At 33.6% G+C, this 18,059-nt stretch overlaps 3 protein-coding genes across 3 annotated transcripts in view; all 3 read right to left on the bottom strand.

Moving 5' to 3' along the window:
* The window catches only part of LOC129751537 (furin-like protease 2), a 96,841-nt gene that overhangs the window by 55,979 nt on the left and 22,803 nt on the right, over positions 1-18,059 (bottom strand). The gene's annotated exons all lie outside the window — the stretch shown is intronic.
* Positions 5,823-7,036, bottom strand: LOC129751538 (uncharacterized). The gene is made up of 3 exons (XM_055747092.1): positions 6,897-7,036; positions 6,436-6,830; positions 5,823-6,370 (listed from the first exon to the last, which is right to left on the bottom strand). The coding sequence occupies exons 1-3, from the start codon at positions 7,013-7,015 to the stop codon at positions 5,841-5,843; spliced, it is 1,044 nt and encodes a 347-aa protein (XP_055603067.1). The 5' UTR covers positions 7,016-7,036; the 3' UTR covers positions 5,823-5,840.
* On the bottom strand, positions 15,629-16,866 carry LOC129751541 (pancreatic triacylglycerol lipase-like). The gene is made up of 4 exons (XM_055747095.1): positions 16,724-16,866; positions 16,274-16,668; positions 15,867-16,206; positions 15,629-15,805 (listed from the first exon to the last, which is right to left on the bottom strand). Exons 1-4 carry the CDS (start codon positions 16,831-16,833, stop codon positions 15,727-15,729), a joined length of 924 nt encoding a protein of 307 aa, XP_055603070.1. The 5' UTR covers positions 16,834-16,866; the 3' UTR covers positions 15,629-15,726.

The following is an 18,059-nucleotide window of genomic DNA, read 5'->3' as shown; positions in this document are numbered from 1 at the left end:
TACGGTGCTCAAATGGCTTTCGAAGCAGGTCGACGATTCGGTTTCCGAAAATTAGGAAGAATCGATGGTAAATCTCTGAAATTCGTTTTAGTAGAATTTTACTTGAGATTTTTCATTTATTTTTAGCTTGTGAACCAGCTCGTCCTGGATTTGATGATAACATCGAATTTAGTTGGATGGACCCAAAACTCGCAGCGAAGCAAGTTCAGTGCCTTCATACCAGCCAGCTTTTTGGGACACATCAAAGGAACTGTCACTTAGACTGGATTCTGGGAGATTGTGGAAGGGAACAGGCAGCTGCCGGACCTTATCCGAAGGGTTCCCACGGACTCTGTCCGCATTTCTACAATAGTGCTTTCGAGCATAACTTCTTTCCGATCCAGAAGCCCGGTCACTGCCCATCGTTCAAGCCTGTGACGGAATGGCCTGCCGGTTTCCGGATGGGATTCTATTGCGATATGGATAGGTAAGTTTTTTAAATGTCAAATGCTGTGTTGATTAATTAATAATTTCGTGAATTTTCTTTCAGCGGTATCACAGGCGACATTTATGCGCCAACTGTCAGGAACTACCCATATAATGATGAGTCCGTGGGAAATGAAGTATAAAGAAGGTCTAAAGGTTGAAGTCAATCAAATTCGTAAAGATAGCTTAAAATTTTCTCAAGCTTGTTTTAGATTTATTATTTATGAACTATTTATTTGAGCCTGAATAAATTATTTTCTGTGTGATCGCAAATTTTGTTTTCAGTACCTTATATAAATTTTTAATGTTTGTGTATATAAACAATTGGTTATTTGGCTTCGATGCATTTTACTGACATTAGGGCTCAATTGCCTTATGGTAAGTTTAATTTGCTGAAATCTAAGTGGATTTTAAGTTCTTCTTTGCTTTGATTTTGATCAAATTTATTTTAGGAAATGTTAGTTTGCAAAGCTATACGATATTTAAAATAATTACAAATTTTTGACAAAAAAAAATGAAAAAGGATAAACAATTCGAATGAATTTGTAATTCATGTACTTTCAAAAATATTTTTTAATATAATGTAATTAAACCAGTCGAAATCGAATCATTATTTGATCTTGATAACTTTTCAATAATTTAAATACTGTTATTGATTTGGAATGTTTTGCGAATATTTCTCCTTACAAAAAGGAAAAACAATTTGGTAAACTTTTATTATAAAAAAAAACAAAATTTCAAAAGTCTTCAAAAGTTCGTCAAAAGATTTGAACGGTTCTCTGAAAAATAATAGCCATTTTCGCTCGAACCGATCTGATGGTATATTCATTACTTCCATTAACAAGTTTCACAGAGCTTAACCATAGCGATTTTTTCTGTTCCCATTATCGAAATTTGCTTTTTACATTTTATTTGAATTTTTTCGTTAAGTCTCAGTTTTTTTTCTATAAACTGTTTTTTTTTTAATTTTAAGTTCCGTATGAAATAATTGCATTTGAGATATTGAATAAGGTTTCAAAATCGTGAAAAAATCAAAATTTTACAGATGTTTTTCCAGATTTTTGTCCAAATTCAAGAATTTTAATAGATTTTATAAATTTTCCTAATTAAATTAGAAAACCTTTGTGGTAGGTTTTCTGAGGCTGAATCATGAATATCTTTTGACTTTGGTTCTTTTATTAGGTGCTTGAAATTTCATTTTCGGCGATATTGATGCTGAGTCATGGTTTTATGAAATTTTATTGGCTCACCAATGCTTCCATGAGGGAAGTCGTATCCGCTTTTTATCAAAAATATATATATTTTATTTGTCAATAATTTAATTATTTTTGCCAGAAACTGTTGGAATCGAAACAAGTAATTTTATCCAATTAAAAATTTTTAATATAATATTTTCGAAATAATAATCCGTTGTGTGCTGGAGCTGCGCCTTGAAAACAAGATCCCGGTTTTGCGAATACTGACTTGACTGGCAAATGGCTCAGATAAACTGTTTAATTCAGTTTTAAATCCAACAGATATAATTTTACGCTGTTTGTGATATAAATTGCATTGACAGGTTGATTTTCACATCACGAAATGTAAAATTAGAGCAAAAGAATTTATCTCTATCCGCTTTTTGAAAAATGACTAAAATTACATCAAAAGGAGTGGAAAGTAACATTTTTTTCATTACACTTGTGAAAAAATAGATCAATCGTGTTTAAGATTTTTTTTGCTATGTGGAAAAATAAGAGACAGAAAGGTAACTTGTGTCCTGTTTTTCATTGATCCGTTTTTTTTATTTTGAAAGATAAAATGAAAAAGATAAATGGCATGTTTTTCAGCATTACCAACGTATCATTGGCAATTGTTAAGTTTTTGTTTGTAATTATTTCCCCGAATTCTGATTGCTGATAAATTTTTGGATTTTGAAAAAAAATTAACCACCAAATTCAAAATGACAATATATCATGCAAACCTTATGCGTTGACCCAAAACTGCAAGTCATTTAGTAATATTAAAGCGAGTTTGGATGAAGAAATAAAATAGAAAGTTGTGTATGATCGAATTGTTTAAAAAACCTGGCTCCGCAACATTTTGGAAAAAAATCCTTAAATAAACGCACCTTTTTCAAACTCAAAATTAAGATGTTTTGGTTCAAAACAGCACTTAAGTGGCAGCCCTCAACTTTGAGTTCGACTAAGCAATTGCAAAACTAGGTTAAGACTGGCCCACTCAAAACTAAGTTCAACAGCTGAACTCCCCTTTGCACTTCTTTTATTCCTTCATTAGAAGCTACTCGAAATGCAGTTTGACAGCCGAACACCGTTAGTGCTTTCAGTTCACCATACACAAAGTTTCTTCGCACAAGGAAAATAGGATCAGTTTTAGTTCGCAGTACGAACTCCTTTTTGAGCGATCGCAAGGAGGAAAAATGGATCTCAAATTTAGTTCATACAACCCAGACAACCATTAGGTGGGTATTTCGAATTTGCAACACAAATATACGTGCAAATACACGTTTAAATATATCGGATAAAAAGCAGCAAAACCAGTATATATACATATTATTTTGGAGGACATATAGGTCGTTAGAACACATATTCTTGATTTGGGTTGTATTTTATTACGATTTGCACGACTTGTCAAACGAATCATTTACGACTACCTTGATTCTTATTGAATATACTTTGATAATTTACATCATCATATGTAGATGATTGAGGCTGTAATCTTGTAGGTCTTCGCTCAATATGCGACTATGAATATCTTCATATACGACCTTTTTCGTAACAATATGGAAAGTTTGACGACTTGAATGCAGGGCTATTATTTTATTTTTATTTTTTTGAATAAAAATAAAATTATTTAAAAAAATGCATTTTTTTGCTGTCAAATTAAAGTTTGTATCGTACAATTTATTATTTGCCTGATTGCAGAATTTTTTCAACGTTCATGAAGATTTTGTAGTAGGACCTGGACTTGATTCCCTGATGAAACGATCGGCAGCACATGATGGTTCCTCCACGCTATCTGGAATATATAAATTCAAGGGGATTTGCTTCAAAGGCATTAAACCAAAAGCAAATCGTATATTTCTTTAACATAAATCTTTTAAATCGTAGAACAATTCATCGATGATCTAAAAAATGACCAACATTTTTAATTATCCTTAAATACGATTCCAATCATCAATGTTTTATCATCTTACACGATTTTATTGAATTTGTTTGTATTCTTTTACGATTGCCAGCAAATACGTTTTACGAGAATCAGACATGCGAATTCTTTTGCATAGATATACGACTGCATGCACATTATTACGAATCAATGCAGTTATATACGATTGTATAGCATATATCTTCAGGTGGCAAGCAAAGTTGCGAGCTGATTTTCTGTTTTTTCAGTTTACAAGTTTTGCTTAAATAACGAAAAATGTCATTTTTTCAGTCAAAAATATATTCACGAAATTAATCAAACTTACATTTTCATCGACAGGTACCATATTACCAGCAGATACCTGAGTACCGTAAAACGGTGCATCTTCGATCACCGGGTAGCTATGACCATCTATAACTTTTTCAACATTATCATCAATAACTCAGTCTATAGTTTGAATTTTTGAAAACTGCTTTCAACGTAATCCTTTAAATTTAGTATCAAATAGGCAAAATTTGGTTTGTATTTGAAATTGTTTCCTGTTAGTAAAAATTAAATTTAAAAATCTTAAAATATCTAATTTTCCCAAAGCTCGCAAACAAACAAATCTCCTGATAATACCAAAAAGTATTTAGAAGCTAACGGGTGGTTGAATGTGAAAGAAAAACTTTTATACTTTGAAAATGTAAAGTTATAGTGCTATTTTAGTAGTCATTTAATGATAAATTTTGGATATTTAAAAAGTAAGGACATTTCCCAAGAGTAAGCCCTTAGTGAACAAATGGATAGGAATCCTATTACTTGATTGACTTAATAAAAAACGAAAATGGAAAAAGTGGAAGGTCCTTGGGAAATTTGTGAAAGAAAAATTTCATCTGTATTTTGAAGCTTGAACTATTTAGCAGTTGTTTTTATTTTTGCTCATAAAAGTATGCATAAAGTTGCCAAAAATATTTCAACACGTATCCGAGCCGGACAATCTGGACAATTTAAAAAAAAAACCTGGCACAATCCGGGCACTTAATTTCTAAATCGAAAAAAAACAGTTTTTTCATCAACATTCAAAAATAAATTTGAAATCGTATTTTAACCTTCAAAAAATCCTTTCATGATTATTTTTGCATAATGTGCTAAATTTGTTGTTTGTTTTGGAAGCTGAATAAAAAAAATTACAACAAAATTTAATTTATTTTAGTTTTATTTGCCAAATAAAGTGAAAAAAATGGCATTTTCAATTAAATCCGGGCAACCGGCCGAGCCAGACTGTTCTAAAATTTTGTATCAAATATCCGGGAAAATCCGGATAAAACCGGGAAATCTGGCAACCTTATGTATGCAGCATCATAGTTTTTTTTTCGATAATAAATGTTTTTAAAGGAAAACGTTAAAAAGCTAGGTTAAATTGAAAAACTAGAGTTTGTAAACAATTATGAAGGTGTTTTGTATTCTTTATGATCAACAGAACTCGTTAAAACCGTCAAAATGGAGACTGAAATGAAATTGGAAGCAGTCCAATAAATTTCTGCAACCATGTTTTACGCTCATAGGAATCCATTACTGGTTTTTAAAATATTAAACTTGTAACATTCCCCTTAACAGGCAAAATAATTGAAAAATATTGAAAAAAAGTGATCAATATAACCCCGAAATACGTTTCTTTTGTATCGCTGATCTAATTGACTGTCAGTGCCACACTTCCGACATTTCATTTTTTTTTCTTTTTGAAATATAATCTCTCATCTAAGCAATCTTGTTTGATAGAAAAATGTTCTTTCTGCTAAGATCCAACACCTGGTTGTCATGATAATATAAATCGTATATCATGTTAAAAAATCGCGAAAGAGTGTCTTCAAAAGCGTTTTCTGTCTTCCCTGAAGAACCCTCTAAACACACCAGAACTGACTGTACAAAATCCGCAAAAGGGCCTCAAACAAAAGGCTCGCCAATTTTTACTATGTAGATTGACCGGAATCCTCACCGAGTTTTTTTCTGTCTTTATACATATTGAACTTCAAAATGAAGGAAACTTTGATTTTTTTTTATAAACTAATAATCGATTTACATGCAATTCAGATCAACCACTTTTTGATCTGAACACTCTCCCTCTGCAAAAACATTAATTATTCGTTTATGGGTTGAAGACTAAAGAAGTTTTGTAAACAGATTTAGATATTTATTTTTAAAACATGTCTGAAAAAACTGTCTTCCTAATTTTGTTTTATTGGACAACAATGTTATACAGAACACATTTTATTTACACTTTCATAATATCCAGGTTGGTACAGCAGAAGATCTTTCCATGAATTGGTTTTCATCTTTTCGCATTCTGCCTTCAAAGCTGTTTCATCATTGTACGGATACGCCTTTGCGGTGGGCGAAAACAGATCACCGGTTATTCCGTTAGGTAAACTCAAAACTCCTGTTTCGCTAATGTTGCAGAAATATCCCATCCGAAGACCTACGGGCCACTCCAGAACCGGTCTGCTGGATTCACAGTCGGAGGGTTTCTTGACTGGGACGAAGCTTCGCTCGAAAGCACTATTATAGAAATGAGGACACAGACCGTGAGATCCCTTCGGGTAAGGCCCAGCAGCCGGTTGATCTTTTCCACAGTTGCCCATATTCCAGTCAACATGACAATTTCGCAATACGGTTCCTAAGCTGTTACTGGTGTGTATACACTGAACCATTTTGGCGGCCATTTTGGGATCTTTGCCGCTGAAGGCGGAGTTGTCATCGAAACCCGGACGAGCTGGTTCACACGCTTGTTGGGGGAAAAATTATGGAAGTGTCAATCATTTCTCAATGTTATATTTAGGTTTAACATACCATCGATTCTTCCCAACTTTTGAATACCGAATCTACGACCAGCTTCAAATGACATCTGTGCCCCGAAACTAAAACCGAAAAGTAATCCATCATTGGCATCAAATCCGGACGCTTCAATAAACTTAAGATAGCTGAGCAGTGTAGCGGTAAGAAGTTCAAACACAGGAGTAAGCTCTCCAAAATAGTCAACCGTAATGTCATTATTGGCATAAACCATCATCATAACACATCCTCCTCGATACTTCTGGAACAGCCGGAACATCGGAGGCACCCATTCGGATGCGGTTCCCTCACGCCATCCGTGTACGATGAGGGTCCAATTTTCTCCGGGAGTGCATCCGTTTTTGGCGAAGTTTCCAGTTATGTTGGACAGCTTTTCCACCGTTGCCGTGTTTCTGAAGGATCAAATGATTGAATGACTTATGTTAGTTCATATTTTGTTTATTTATCAAGACTCAAACCTATTAAAAACCAGTAAGTCAACATTATCCGAAATTCTATTGGCAATTGCACTTTTCCACAGCAGAAACGAACTAAGGAACACTAAACAGCACCTCAACGAAACAATTCGGTTCAACATCTTCGCTATTCGATCGATGTGTCAAGATTAACCCGGAACTAGAAATTGCTGGCTGCATTTAAAACCATTTCATCTGTTTCTCATGCCATTCACCTTTTTTGGAACATAGAACAATTGATTCTTTTCAAAACTGTAACTGGATGAATCATTTCATTGATGCAGACCTGGGTTTGAAATATTGTTTTGTTGTTCGGTGAAATTCCGAGAAGATGAACCCATATGAAGAACTGCAGTTGAATAAAAATTAATCATCAAATAGAAGAAAAAAAAAGGTTTTTAAAGTTCACGAAAATATGATAGCTTCCAGATTGTAAAGATATTTTGGAAGAAGTAAATGAGCTACAATTATGTGTCAAATTTTATCAATGAAAGTTTGGAAAACCAAAGCTAGTACCATTTTAAAATACACTCAGATCTTTTTTTAAGCAGGTCCTTGTACTGCTCAGAACAAACACGCGTTAACTCCTGGAAACCACAAAAAACCAAGCCAATTCCAGAATCGTTGAAACAAAATAACAGTAGATATGACGTGAAAACTTGAAGAAAAAAATGCAAGGATCAAATCTTTTTCCAATTGTGCTTTAATAACGAGAACTCATGATTGGAGTAAAGGCTCAATTTTGGGTGTAGTCCTCACACTAGAAGACTTGAAAGCCTAAACCACCACTTTAAAATAAAAGGAAAATTAATCAAACGATAAATACCCACTCAGGGACCATCTTACCCCGTACATAGGGAAACCATCGGATTTGTAAATACTTACCTTATTCAAATTTTCTGTACGTTCTTTTGCTTCTTATCAGGTGCGAGTTTTGCAACCCAATGAAGTCACACATCAATTAAAGTCTTATGTTTTTACTCAATGCTAAATGTTAGGCTCAAACCACGTCTAAGTTTTTTTTTAAACCAACTCAAACACACACAAGACCTCAATGAAACTTGATGTTTCCTCGAATTCCTTTCCTCCTATCCTTCTTTCGAGGATATGATGGCTAGCATCTTATAAATGCTAAAACCACCAACCCATAGAAAGTGTACTATGTGTGCCGTGACCGGGACTCGATTTCATGCCCGCTGGATTAGAAGACTTGGAGGTTATCCTCTATGTCACGGGCTGTGGCTCAGTTTATGGTGCCCTTTATCCCCCTGAATGACTGGAAATCGTTTGAAACCCTTTCAATATGGGTTATGGAAGAAGGACTCAACGAGAAGCAGTCAATTTCTTGTTGTTCGACTCCATCTTGAAATCCAATTTGGCGATTTCCCTTTAACTTTAGAAGCTGTAAGTGACAGAAAGCTGGATTTTCAGTAAATCGGCTCAATGAAAATTTGAATCCTGGAATAAATCAACCGTTATGTAAAACACCCGATTCCATGCATACTAAAGCAATTAACGCAAAAACAACAATAATATGGAAGACCATCTTTTCTGTCGATTTAGAGAAAAAAAAAATGATATCAGGAATCGATACCTCGTCTTGTAAAATTCTCGTGTTAAAAATTTTTGACTCGATGTGACGCTCAATAACGTTATTATAGAAATATAAACATTGGAAACTTATTATGAACGACCCCTTTTGCCGTTCCCTTGTCAAAATTTGACACATGAAATCTTTTATCTGTGCTGTAAAACTCCAATGTGCAAATTTTCAACCGATGCATGATCAAGACAACATCGTAAAAACAGTGAAAAGATAATATGGACGACCCCTTTTGCCAACCCTTGACCCATAATTTGATCCCTAGAATCGATTGCTCGTCCCTTGAAACACTCACTTGATAAAACAATATGTTTCTAGATTTTTATTTAATTTATTTATCATCTATGGGCGATCCCTTTCACACATAAATTGCTTTTGCTCTAGATAGATTTAATTTCAGTTGAGGGCAGTTTCAATGTTTGTTCAAATATTTCGCAACATCTGTATGTATTGGTCAAAATTTAATAAAAATGACCAATTTTATATGTTGCATTTTTAGTTTTATCTTGTTTTGCCCTCCGTCCTGGTTTTAATTTCTTGTTTTAATTTGGTTTTTCACGGTTGGTCTTTTTATATCCTAATTTTGTCCTTTTTTTCATGTTTTTTTTTATTCATTTTGATTTTTTTATTGTATGTGTTTGTGGGAATGAGTGATCATGGGCCACTCCATAACTAAAAAAAATGGAAAAAACAAATGGTATGATTTTTAACATTTCTAATGTATCATAAGGCAATTTTTTTTTTAAATTTTTAATGAGGTAGGGGAGATGGGGGCATAATGGCCACCTTAAGGAAAACGCTTATTTAACCAAAGAGAACATCTGAATATGTAAGTTACATCATTGTTTCGTGTTCAGACACTCAAATAGTCTATTGCCAAATTGGATAAAACTTGAAAAAGTAGATAAAAACGTTTAAAAATGCATTTTAAAAATTTTTGCCGAAAGCTGAAAACCAGTCACTGTAGAGGCATAATGAGAAACCCCCCGAGGCAGTATGAGCACCATCAATGAAAGCATAATGAGCGTTTTTGGCCGGGGATTCTAGCAACAAATTCGACTCGATGAAGTCAACTGAGTAATAGAGCTACAGCTTGACTTGTATCGTCTGACGATTTGGCCTATTGGTAAGATGTCGGAGAGGTAATCAGTAGGCTCAAGTTCGATTCCTGGTCGAGGTGATTTTTTTTTCATTAATCATTTATGATCATGATTGCACTAAACGGTGAGGCGTAGATTCATCAAACAAAGCAATAACAAAATAATCTAGGTCTATTTGTAGAATTCAAAGAACTAACACATGACACATTCCACGCGCTTGTACCGCTCAAAAGTGATTTTTATCCGTTCGCGTATCAAAAAATCTCAAAATGGTCTATAATTTTTATAATTCAAATCACACAAAACCAACGGAAAAAAGAGAAAAAAGTTTTTTTACACATGTTTTAGATGATTTTGAAAATCAGTTTTTTTGTTGAAAAAAGTGGTGTTTTTGACAACTTTTACAAAATCATGAATTTTAAAATATGGATGACTTTTTTTTGAAAATTTTTTAGTATGTTCAGAAGCCAAAAAAAACAGCTTCATTTTGTAGAAAAAAGAATTTGTTTATATCCAATGTAGTTGGTTTGAAAAGTGAACAAAAACAGTCGCAAATGAGTGAATTCACGTCACAAATAAAGGGAAGTTTTTAATTTTACGAGAAAAATCTGACTGTTTTTGGAATAAAAAATGAGATTTTCTTAGAAAATGGTAAGACGATTCTAAAACACTAGAATTTATAGAAATCGGTTGGAATCTAGCTGAGTTACAACAGCGCGAATGAGTGAATTCACGTCACAAAATTTGATTTTTGTTAAATTTTATATGAAAAATGTGCTCTGAAAGCTGTTTTGACCCTCCAGATGGTCGGATTTTGACAAATCGAGCATAATTTAGTTGATTTTTTTATAAGTTCATTATTTTCAAATAAAAAAAAAAGAATTAAAAAAAATTTTTTTTTTTTGGTGAATCTTCTAATGAAGACAGTAGTAATTTTAACATATGATCCCTCAATATGTTGCTATTTAAGTGCTAATCAAAATAAGGAAAAAGTTAGGTGCAGATACTAAAAATTCATGGTTGTAAAAGTCGGAACAACAAAATATCGTTTTCGAAACTGTGCATAAAATTTGAAGACTCCAAAGAATGGTTCAGTATAACCACAGTATAACTTTATATTTCGTGACGTGAATTCAGTCAACTACCCTGTTCTGTTTGAACTGAGTGAATTCACGTCACAACTTCAAATAAGCATAACTTCTTTCGTTGTTGTTCAATCGAGAAGCTACGTACATCAAATTGTGGGTATTGTTTTCTTTACAACTCATTTGAAGACACCGATATTCTATTTCCACAGAGAGAACAGGAAATCAAAGATGAATGTACTAAAGTCCGAAATGGTTAATTCTAGCGTGAATTCACGTCACAAAAGTAATTTATCACAACAAAAATAAATTAAATTATAAAATGACCAAATTTTATTCATTTTGAAGAAAATTCAATTTGCGACCGTTTGCTACATTTTTTTTTCATTTTCAAGTGAATTGGTTGACTTCTAGAATGAAAACAGTGCAGAAAAGTCCGGAAAAGCGATTTCACGTCACGGTGGAATGTGTCACATGCTCATACATTATGTTGCTGGTGTTTTGTTTGACGGATGATGCTTTGATTCTATTAGCCGTATAATGTAACAATAAAAAAAATCAATCATGAATGGTATGTACAAAAAAAATCCCCTCGAACAGGAATCGAACTCGAGTCTACTGATTACCTCTCCGACACCTTACCATTAGGCCAATTCGACAGACGAAACAAGCCAAGCAGTAGCTCAATTATTCAATTGACTTCATCGAGTTGAATTCGCTGCTAGATTCCGTGGCAGAAAATGCTCATTATGCCTTCATTGATAGTGCTCTGTTCGCCTCTAGTGAACAAATTAAAGTAAAAAAGCGTTTTAAAATTGATAAAAGTGAAAAATCGAAAATTTTATGATGTTTAAAATTGAGAAACAATGTGTAGATCATGTTGCAGTGTGTACAATTCAGATCAAGATGATTTAAAGGTCATAAAAGAGTATTTGGTGGTGCTCAAAAATTATAATATTATCGTCACTTGAGAACCTAGCTGGTTATTATTTAATATTTCTGTAAAGATAAAAAGGATATTTCTTTTTTGTTGGTAAATAAATACTATGGGTAGTACGAAACAAGTCCTTATGAGAATTTGTTTAAGAAAATACGTACTTATGTAGAAAAAAGGAGTGCTCATTATGCCCTGGGTGCTCGTTATGCCCTCATCTCCCCTACTTTCCAAAAGTTCTGACTGTTTCAAAAAAGGTAATATTTTTTGAAAAAAAAATTGACCAAATAACATGCAAAGTTTATGAGTTGACCCAAAACTAAAATTTCATAATTTATTTCGTGTTTTTAAAGTAATTTTAGCTGATGAAATTAGAATGAGAGTTGTATATGATCGAATACATTCGAAAACCTGGCTCACGAACGTTTCGGCAATATTCCTTATATAGGATTTATGTTCGTCTCTTTCGCCGTGGAAAAAATGGACAAAATATTTTCACGAAAAATGTTTTTTAAGTTCTGAATGTGTATAAAAACATCAAAATATAGGTGGCCTAAGATACCCCACAAAATGTTGCCCACAATTCCCCACGAGCTATGATTTGGAAAATGGTTGCGTTTTTGTGTGTTTCATCAAAAATTCCTTTTCCACCTGAAAGAACATGACAAAACTAAGATCATAACCGTATGAGCATATTCTGGTTATGAACTTAAGGTCTCCCTCGGATGCAATTTGCGGGTGATTTTTTGATTATGCCAGTACATTTTCTTAGGCTAGTTAAATAAAAGAAGCATATGATGCGTACATAAGTCAAAAACATATTGATAAAAATACCTTCGCAAAACGACGACGATAACAATTGGATTGGGATTTTTATTTCAACACACAGCTGAGATATTTGGCGTGGCCCATGTTTCCCCATGGCTCACGTTACCCCGTTCTTCCCTTTCAATTTTAATTTTATCTTACTAGTTTATCTTGTTCTGCCTCATTATTTTCAAATTCATAGATTATTAATCATTATTTACCAAGTTTTGTCTTTTTTATTTTATCTCATTGAATCACATTTTATTTAATGAGGTGATGTTTAACTTGATTCATCTTATTAGTTTGAGTTTTTTTTTAAGTTTCATTTATAATAATTTATTTTCATAAATTCCCATATAGTGGGTAGGTGCTTCATTTCTTTGGTCACCGATTGCCAATTCCAATTTTTTTTCCATGGAAAAGTATATTGTTTCTCTGTAACCGCACTTACTGCGCAAAACCACGAAATAAACTTCTCTAATTAAATAAAATAAACAAATTTAAATTGATAATGTTTGAAAACTGTGCAGAAAATCGCGTAAAAATTCATCAGTGTATTCAAAAGCCACATCACATTAACAATCGCGAACACAGTTTTAAGGTGATTCGTGAAATTTCAGTGAAAAAAAATAAAGAACGTAATAATTCATGAAAATTTGTCGGTCTTTAAACGCAAAGTTTCTAGGAAATTTGTTTTCACGACATCAGGATAGCCCTTAGAGAGTGTTCATCTCGGGAAATCCCGGAAATCGGAAAATTTCGGGAATTCACGAATCCCGGGAAACGATTGAAAAATCCCGGGAAATCTAAAACTCAATAAATAAAGATCATATTCCAAAAAAATTACTCAACCCTCATTAGAATTTTTGGTCAGATTCAGCAAGAATCAATTTTTTTTTACTTTGATAAATAGTTAAAACTTCAATTTAAAAGAAAAATTATTACTTTGAATTAAAAAAAAACTATTACATTCCTAAGGAAAAGTGAAAAACGACAACGATTTAAAAACACAAAACAACACAATTCCAAAAAAAAACATTATGAAAATAATTGAACAGTTCTATTTCAAAAAAACTCATAATTTAGAACTCGGAAGTGTGAACAGTAGCAAAATCATCGAAATGAATTCATTATTTTAAACAAATGATTAATTATCTGAAAATTTATAAGATTTGATGAATTATCTGAAGTCTAGCAAACCTACTTTATTTAAAATTCAATTTTATTTCTAAATTTTGCATCAAAATGCGAAAATTGATTCGGTTTGAAATATGTCTATTGAATTCATATATCTTTTAGTATTTAAATTTTTAATAATTTTTTTAAATTTTTAATCTTTAATTTTAATGAAGAGCCTGATATTATTCAATTATTGTTTAACCGTCTAATGCATAAATTATTTTTTTATTAAATTATCTTTCTGATATCTTTGCAATGTTCTAGAGTTTTGCCAAAAAGTACTCAAATTTTCAAAATTACAATTTTTTTAAGGTTTTCTCAAAACGACATCTGACAGAAAAAAAACTTATTTAATGTATGAGAGCGCCCCTAAATTAGCAGGGTAATTTCTTATACTTTTGGCATCTTAAAAAATGTGTATTTTGTTGCTTAAGGTAGTTTTGATTGCAATTTTTCGGTACTAAAATAGTTTGAAATGTTTAACATTACAAAATAAGGGCAAAAAAAAAATACAAAATAAGGGTAAAAATGTAAAAATACCATACATAAATGCTTTCGTAGGCAATGGACTGTTGAAATTTAATTTTTAACTTTTTCCCGGGATCTCGGGAATTCCCGGGAAATGGATCTTCAGATCCCCGATTCCTGGGAACGGTGAAACGGACGGGAAATGGACACTCTAAGGTTCTATCTACAATTTTTTTAATCTTGTAAAAACAAATATTGATATTTGGTTTCCTTAAAGATGGTATTTTGTTCAAATATAACTGAAGAAAAATCATATTTAAATTTTATCCAATCATTAAATATCATTTGAAAAATAGAAAACATTGAGTATTGGTTTCCATAATGAATAGAATTACCACTTAGGGACATGATCGAACAAAAAAAGGTCCTGTTGAAACTGTCACCACACGTTTGTTTTCGTGTTCACTTATTGAACATTTGTTTTGGATGTATTCATTCTTCATTCTTCATTTCAGTATTCAGAGTTCAAAATACTTTTGATTAAAATTTCAAACTGTCCTGCAATGACAAAAAAAAATTAGGATGATTCTGAACTGTGTACAAAACAAACAGCATTGTAGATCTTCTATACAATCCATTTTTTTCCCAACTTTTAAAGCAAAAACTGCAACAAATGAAACATCTTGAAAAGTTCAAAGCGATGATCCGCTGTTGTTTATTTTTCTTTCAAACTTTCAATACATCTTATTGTAGGATGCCGGCATTTAGCGCACATGAATAAACAGTTAACATTCTCTTGAGCGCACGTGCTCATGTATTTTTTTTTTTTGTTAGGAGATACATTGGTGACCTTCATGGACATGTTTGTTTCATTCGTTAATTCACTGCCTTTATTCCTTTGGACTTTGGAAAAAATATTCAAAAAATTATTCAGCGGAATGTTTCCTTTAAAGAATCTATCAATTGGCACAAAAACTATAAGCAGACTCGGTTCCACAGAAAAAAACTAAAATGATGTTGATTTTTCAGTATAAAACATTGAATTTTCCAAAAAAAAAAACTCGAAGTTCAAATACACTGATGTAATCGTTACTTGAAAATTCTGCTAAAATCATGGATGAGTTTTGGACTAAAACGAAGCTTTAAAGACCCCAGGTTTGAGAAATTCGAAAATGACCCACAATCGACTGAGTCTAACCTCAGACAGGTTGTTAAGATTAAGTCAACCATATCAATATTTTTATTTTACTATTGTATTGAGGAAAGTGTTGTTGAAGAAAAAAAATGACCCCAAAATCGAAAATTTCTTTGGAAAATCAAATATCCGAAAACAAAAGTGGTAAGGAATATTCTAAAGCGTAAGACAAGTAATTTTCAGAGGAAGGAATGTTCCGGCATTAGTACGTGTTACATATGGTGACAGTGAATCAAAATTTCTATTTTTGCGTTTAGTAACTTATTGTGTCACCTTATGGATTTTGAAACTAAATACATTCACATAAGAAAAGTTATCAATCATTTTTATTATTTCAAATTTTATAAATAAATGTTTTGTTCGATAAAAAATATTTCATTTCCTGAATAATTTCAAGAAAATTCGACCAGCTTTCCATTCGAATACTTCATAGCCAAAAAAGACTTCGATATATTATTCCTCTTAAACCCTATTGTTTTCCGGTTTCTCATTGTAAGGATATTTTTCATAAGTTGGTGAGAACAGATCGCCAGTGACTCCACTAGAAAGATAGAAACATTACATTCATAAACATAACCTAGAAATCCACAACCGTAACAAACCTTTCCATATCGCAGTAATACCCCATCCGGAAGCCCTCGGGCCACTCCTCCACTTCCCGGAACGACTGACATTTTTTCGGTTTCGGGATTGGCAGGAAATCGTGCTCGAAAGCGCTGTTGTAGAAATGTGGGCACAGATCATGGGATCCCATGGGGAAAGGTTGCCTGCCTTCCTGTTGAACGCCACAATCGCCCATGTTCCAGTTGACGTGACAGTTTCGCTCAGCTATTCCGAACCTTTTACTGGTATGGATGCACTGAACTTGCTTAGCCGCCAGTTTCGGATCCGTCCAGCGGAACTCAACCTTATCCCCGAATCCTTGCAAAGCAGGATCGCAAGCTTCCGGGAAAAAAATCAGGGTTTAGACTTTGAAGATTAACTCCGTTTTTTTTTTAATATAACTCACCGTCGATTCTTCCCAATTTTTGGAAGCCAAATCGTCGACCTGCTTTGAATGCAAGCTGAGCTCCAACGCTGTGGCCGAAAATTAAACCATTTGCCGGATCGAATCCAGCATCTTCGATGAACTTCAGGTAATCGACCAGGCTGTTGGTCAGGGAATCGATCACCGGTAGAAGTTCTCCAAAATAGTCGTATCTCTGATCGTCATTGGCATACAACATAATCATGACACATCCACCGCGGTGCTTTTGGAAAAGTTCAAACATCGGTTGAACCCAATCCGTCGAAAGTCCCTGATGCCATCCGTAAGTGATGACGGTCCAATTTTCTCCGGGACTGCAGCCATATTTAACGAAATTTTCCTTGTCGTCTTTCAAGTATCCCACTGTCTGGTTGTTTCTGAAAATTTCACCACACTAGAGGATCCTTCTTTCGTAATATTTTATACTAGTACCTATCAAATACAGCCAGATCGACATCTTCAGACACACGATTAGCATTGGCAGTTAACCAAAAAAAGCTAATCATCAGCAAACAGCAACTATTGATTCTTTTCCCCAACATTTTTACCAGCGTAGTTCAAAACACATTCGACCAGGTCACTCACCCGATCGAAACTGACCAAAACATTGAACTTAGCCCAACCATGTGACCTTGTTTCGAAAGTTGGGTTCCTCAACCAGGAACCTGTGCATGTAGATTCCAAGTTCCCTACCCAAATTGGGAAGAGCAGCATATCTTTCAAATGGACCGGTTTCAGATTGAACCTTTGAGCAAAGTTTATCTGCGCGTGTGACTCCGATTATTTCCTTTGCTTTGATTAGTCTTCTTCTGCTCCGCTTAGCTTTGATGGATTACACTTTCGCTCTAGTTTCATTTGTATAAGTTAGAGGCTCACGTGAGGCGATGCCATGGACCCTGCTCAGGCGGGGTCCTATAACTAGCTTTCATGTGAGCGATTGTAAAAAATGTCAAAAATCTACCAATTAAAAGAACTTCAAAATTGAATGAAAAAGCTCATTTTGAAAAAGTGATGAGGGGAAGAGTGCCGCACACCGGGGAACTGAGATGGAGAGAGAATCCTTTGTATTTGGAATGATGATGATCAAAATTCCACAATAACTGCACAATTTGTAACAATTTCCAACAGTTCGCACAATTTCTTTCTCTCTGAGCACCGGTTTCTGTCATTTTAACACAAATTTACTCATGTTCCGTATATTAAGCCACAATTTACCGCAATTTCAATCATTGGCTGCACAAGTTGCGTGATCATTGGCTTATCTTCTCTGTCCATCTCAATCCCCCGCTACATATCAACAAATTTGATCTCATTGAACTTAATCAGTTTGAAAAAAAAAATCAAAACATGAGAAGAATTTAGTATTTTTCAAGCTTTTTTCTAAATTAACTTTTTTCGATATCGTTTGATACAACTTAAATCTGCAATTCTACAACTTTCCATGAGGAAAAATTTTGATAAAAATATTATTTTCGCATTTTTTATACCAGGCAGCATGGTTGGTTGGCTCCTCCCAAACAACAAAGAGCCGGGAGAAATCAACATTGTTTTCAGTTCCACTTCCGAGTGTAATCCTCTTTTGCTGATCGTGCTCAACTCGTTATCCGAGTTTACACGAGCTGTAAGTGACTCGGACGGCAAGTGTGAGAACTGTCGCATCTGAGTGGTAGAAAGAGAATTCTTAGCCAAGAGCGCCCTAGTGTTTCAGTTATATTCCTAAGTCCAAATGAAGAAAAAAATATTTAGGCTCTAACCACACAACCTACAA

Source organism: Uranotaenia lowii, chromosome 3, assembly GCF_029784155.1.
Source record: "Uranotaenia lowii strain MFRU-FL chromosome 3, ASM2978415v1, whole genome shotgun sequence".
NCBI classification, from domain to species: domain Eukaryota; kingdom Metazoa; phylum Arthropoda; class Insecta; order Diptera; family Culicidae; genus Uranotaenia; species Uranotaenia lowii.
The sequence above is the reverse complement of the archived record's forward strand: the minus strand, read 5'-3'. Positions and strand labels throughout refer to the sequence as shown.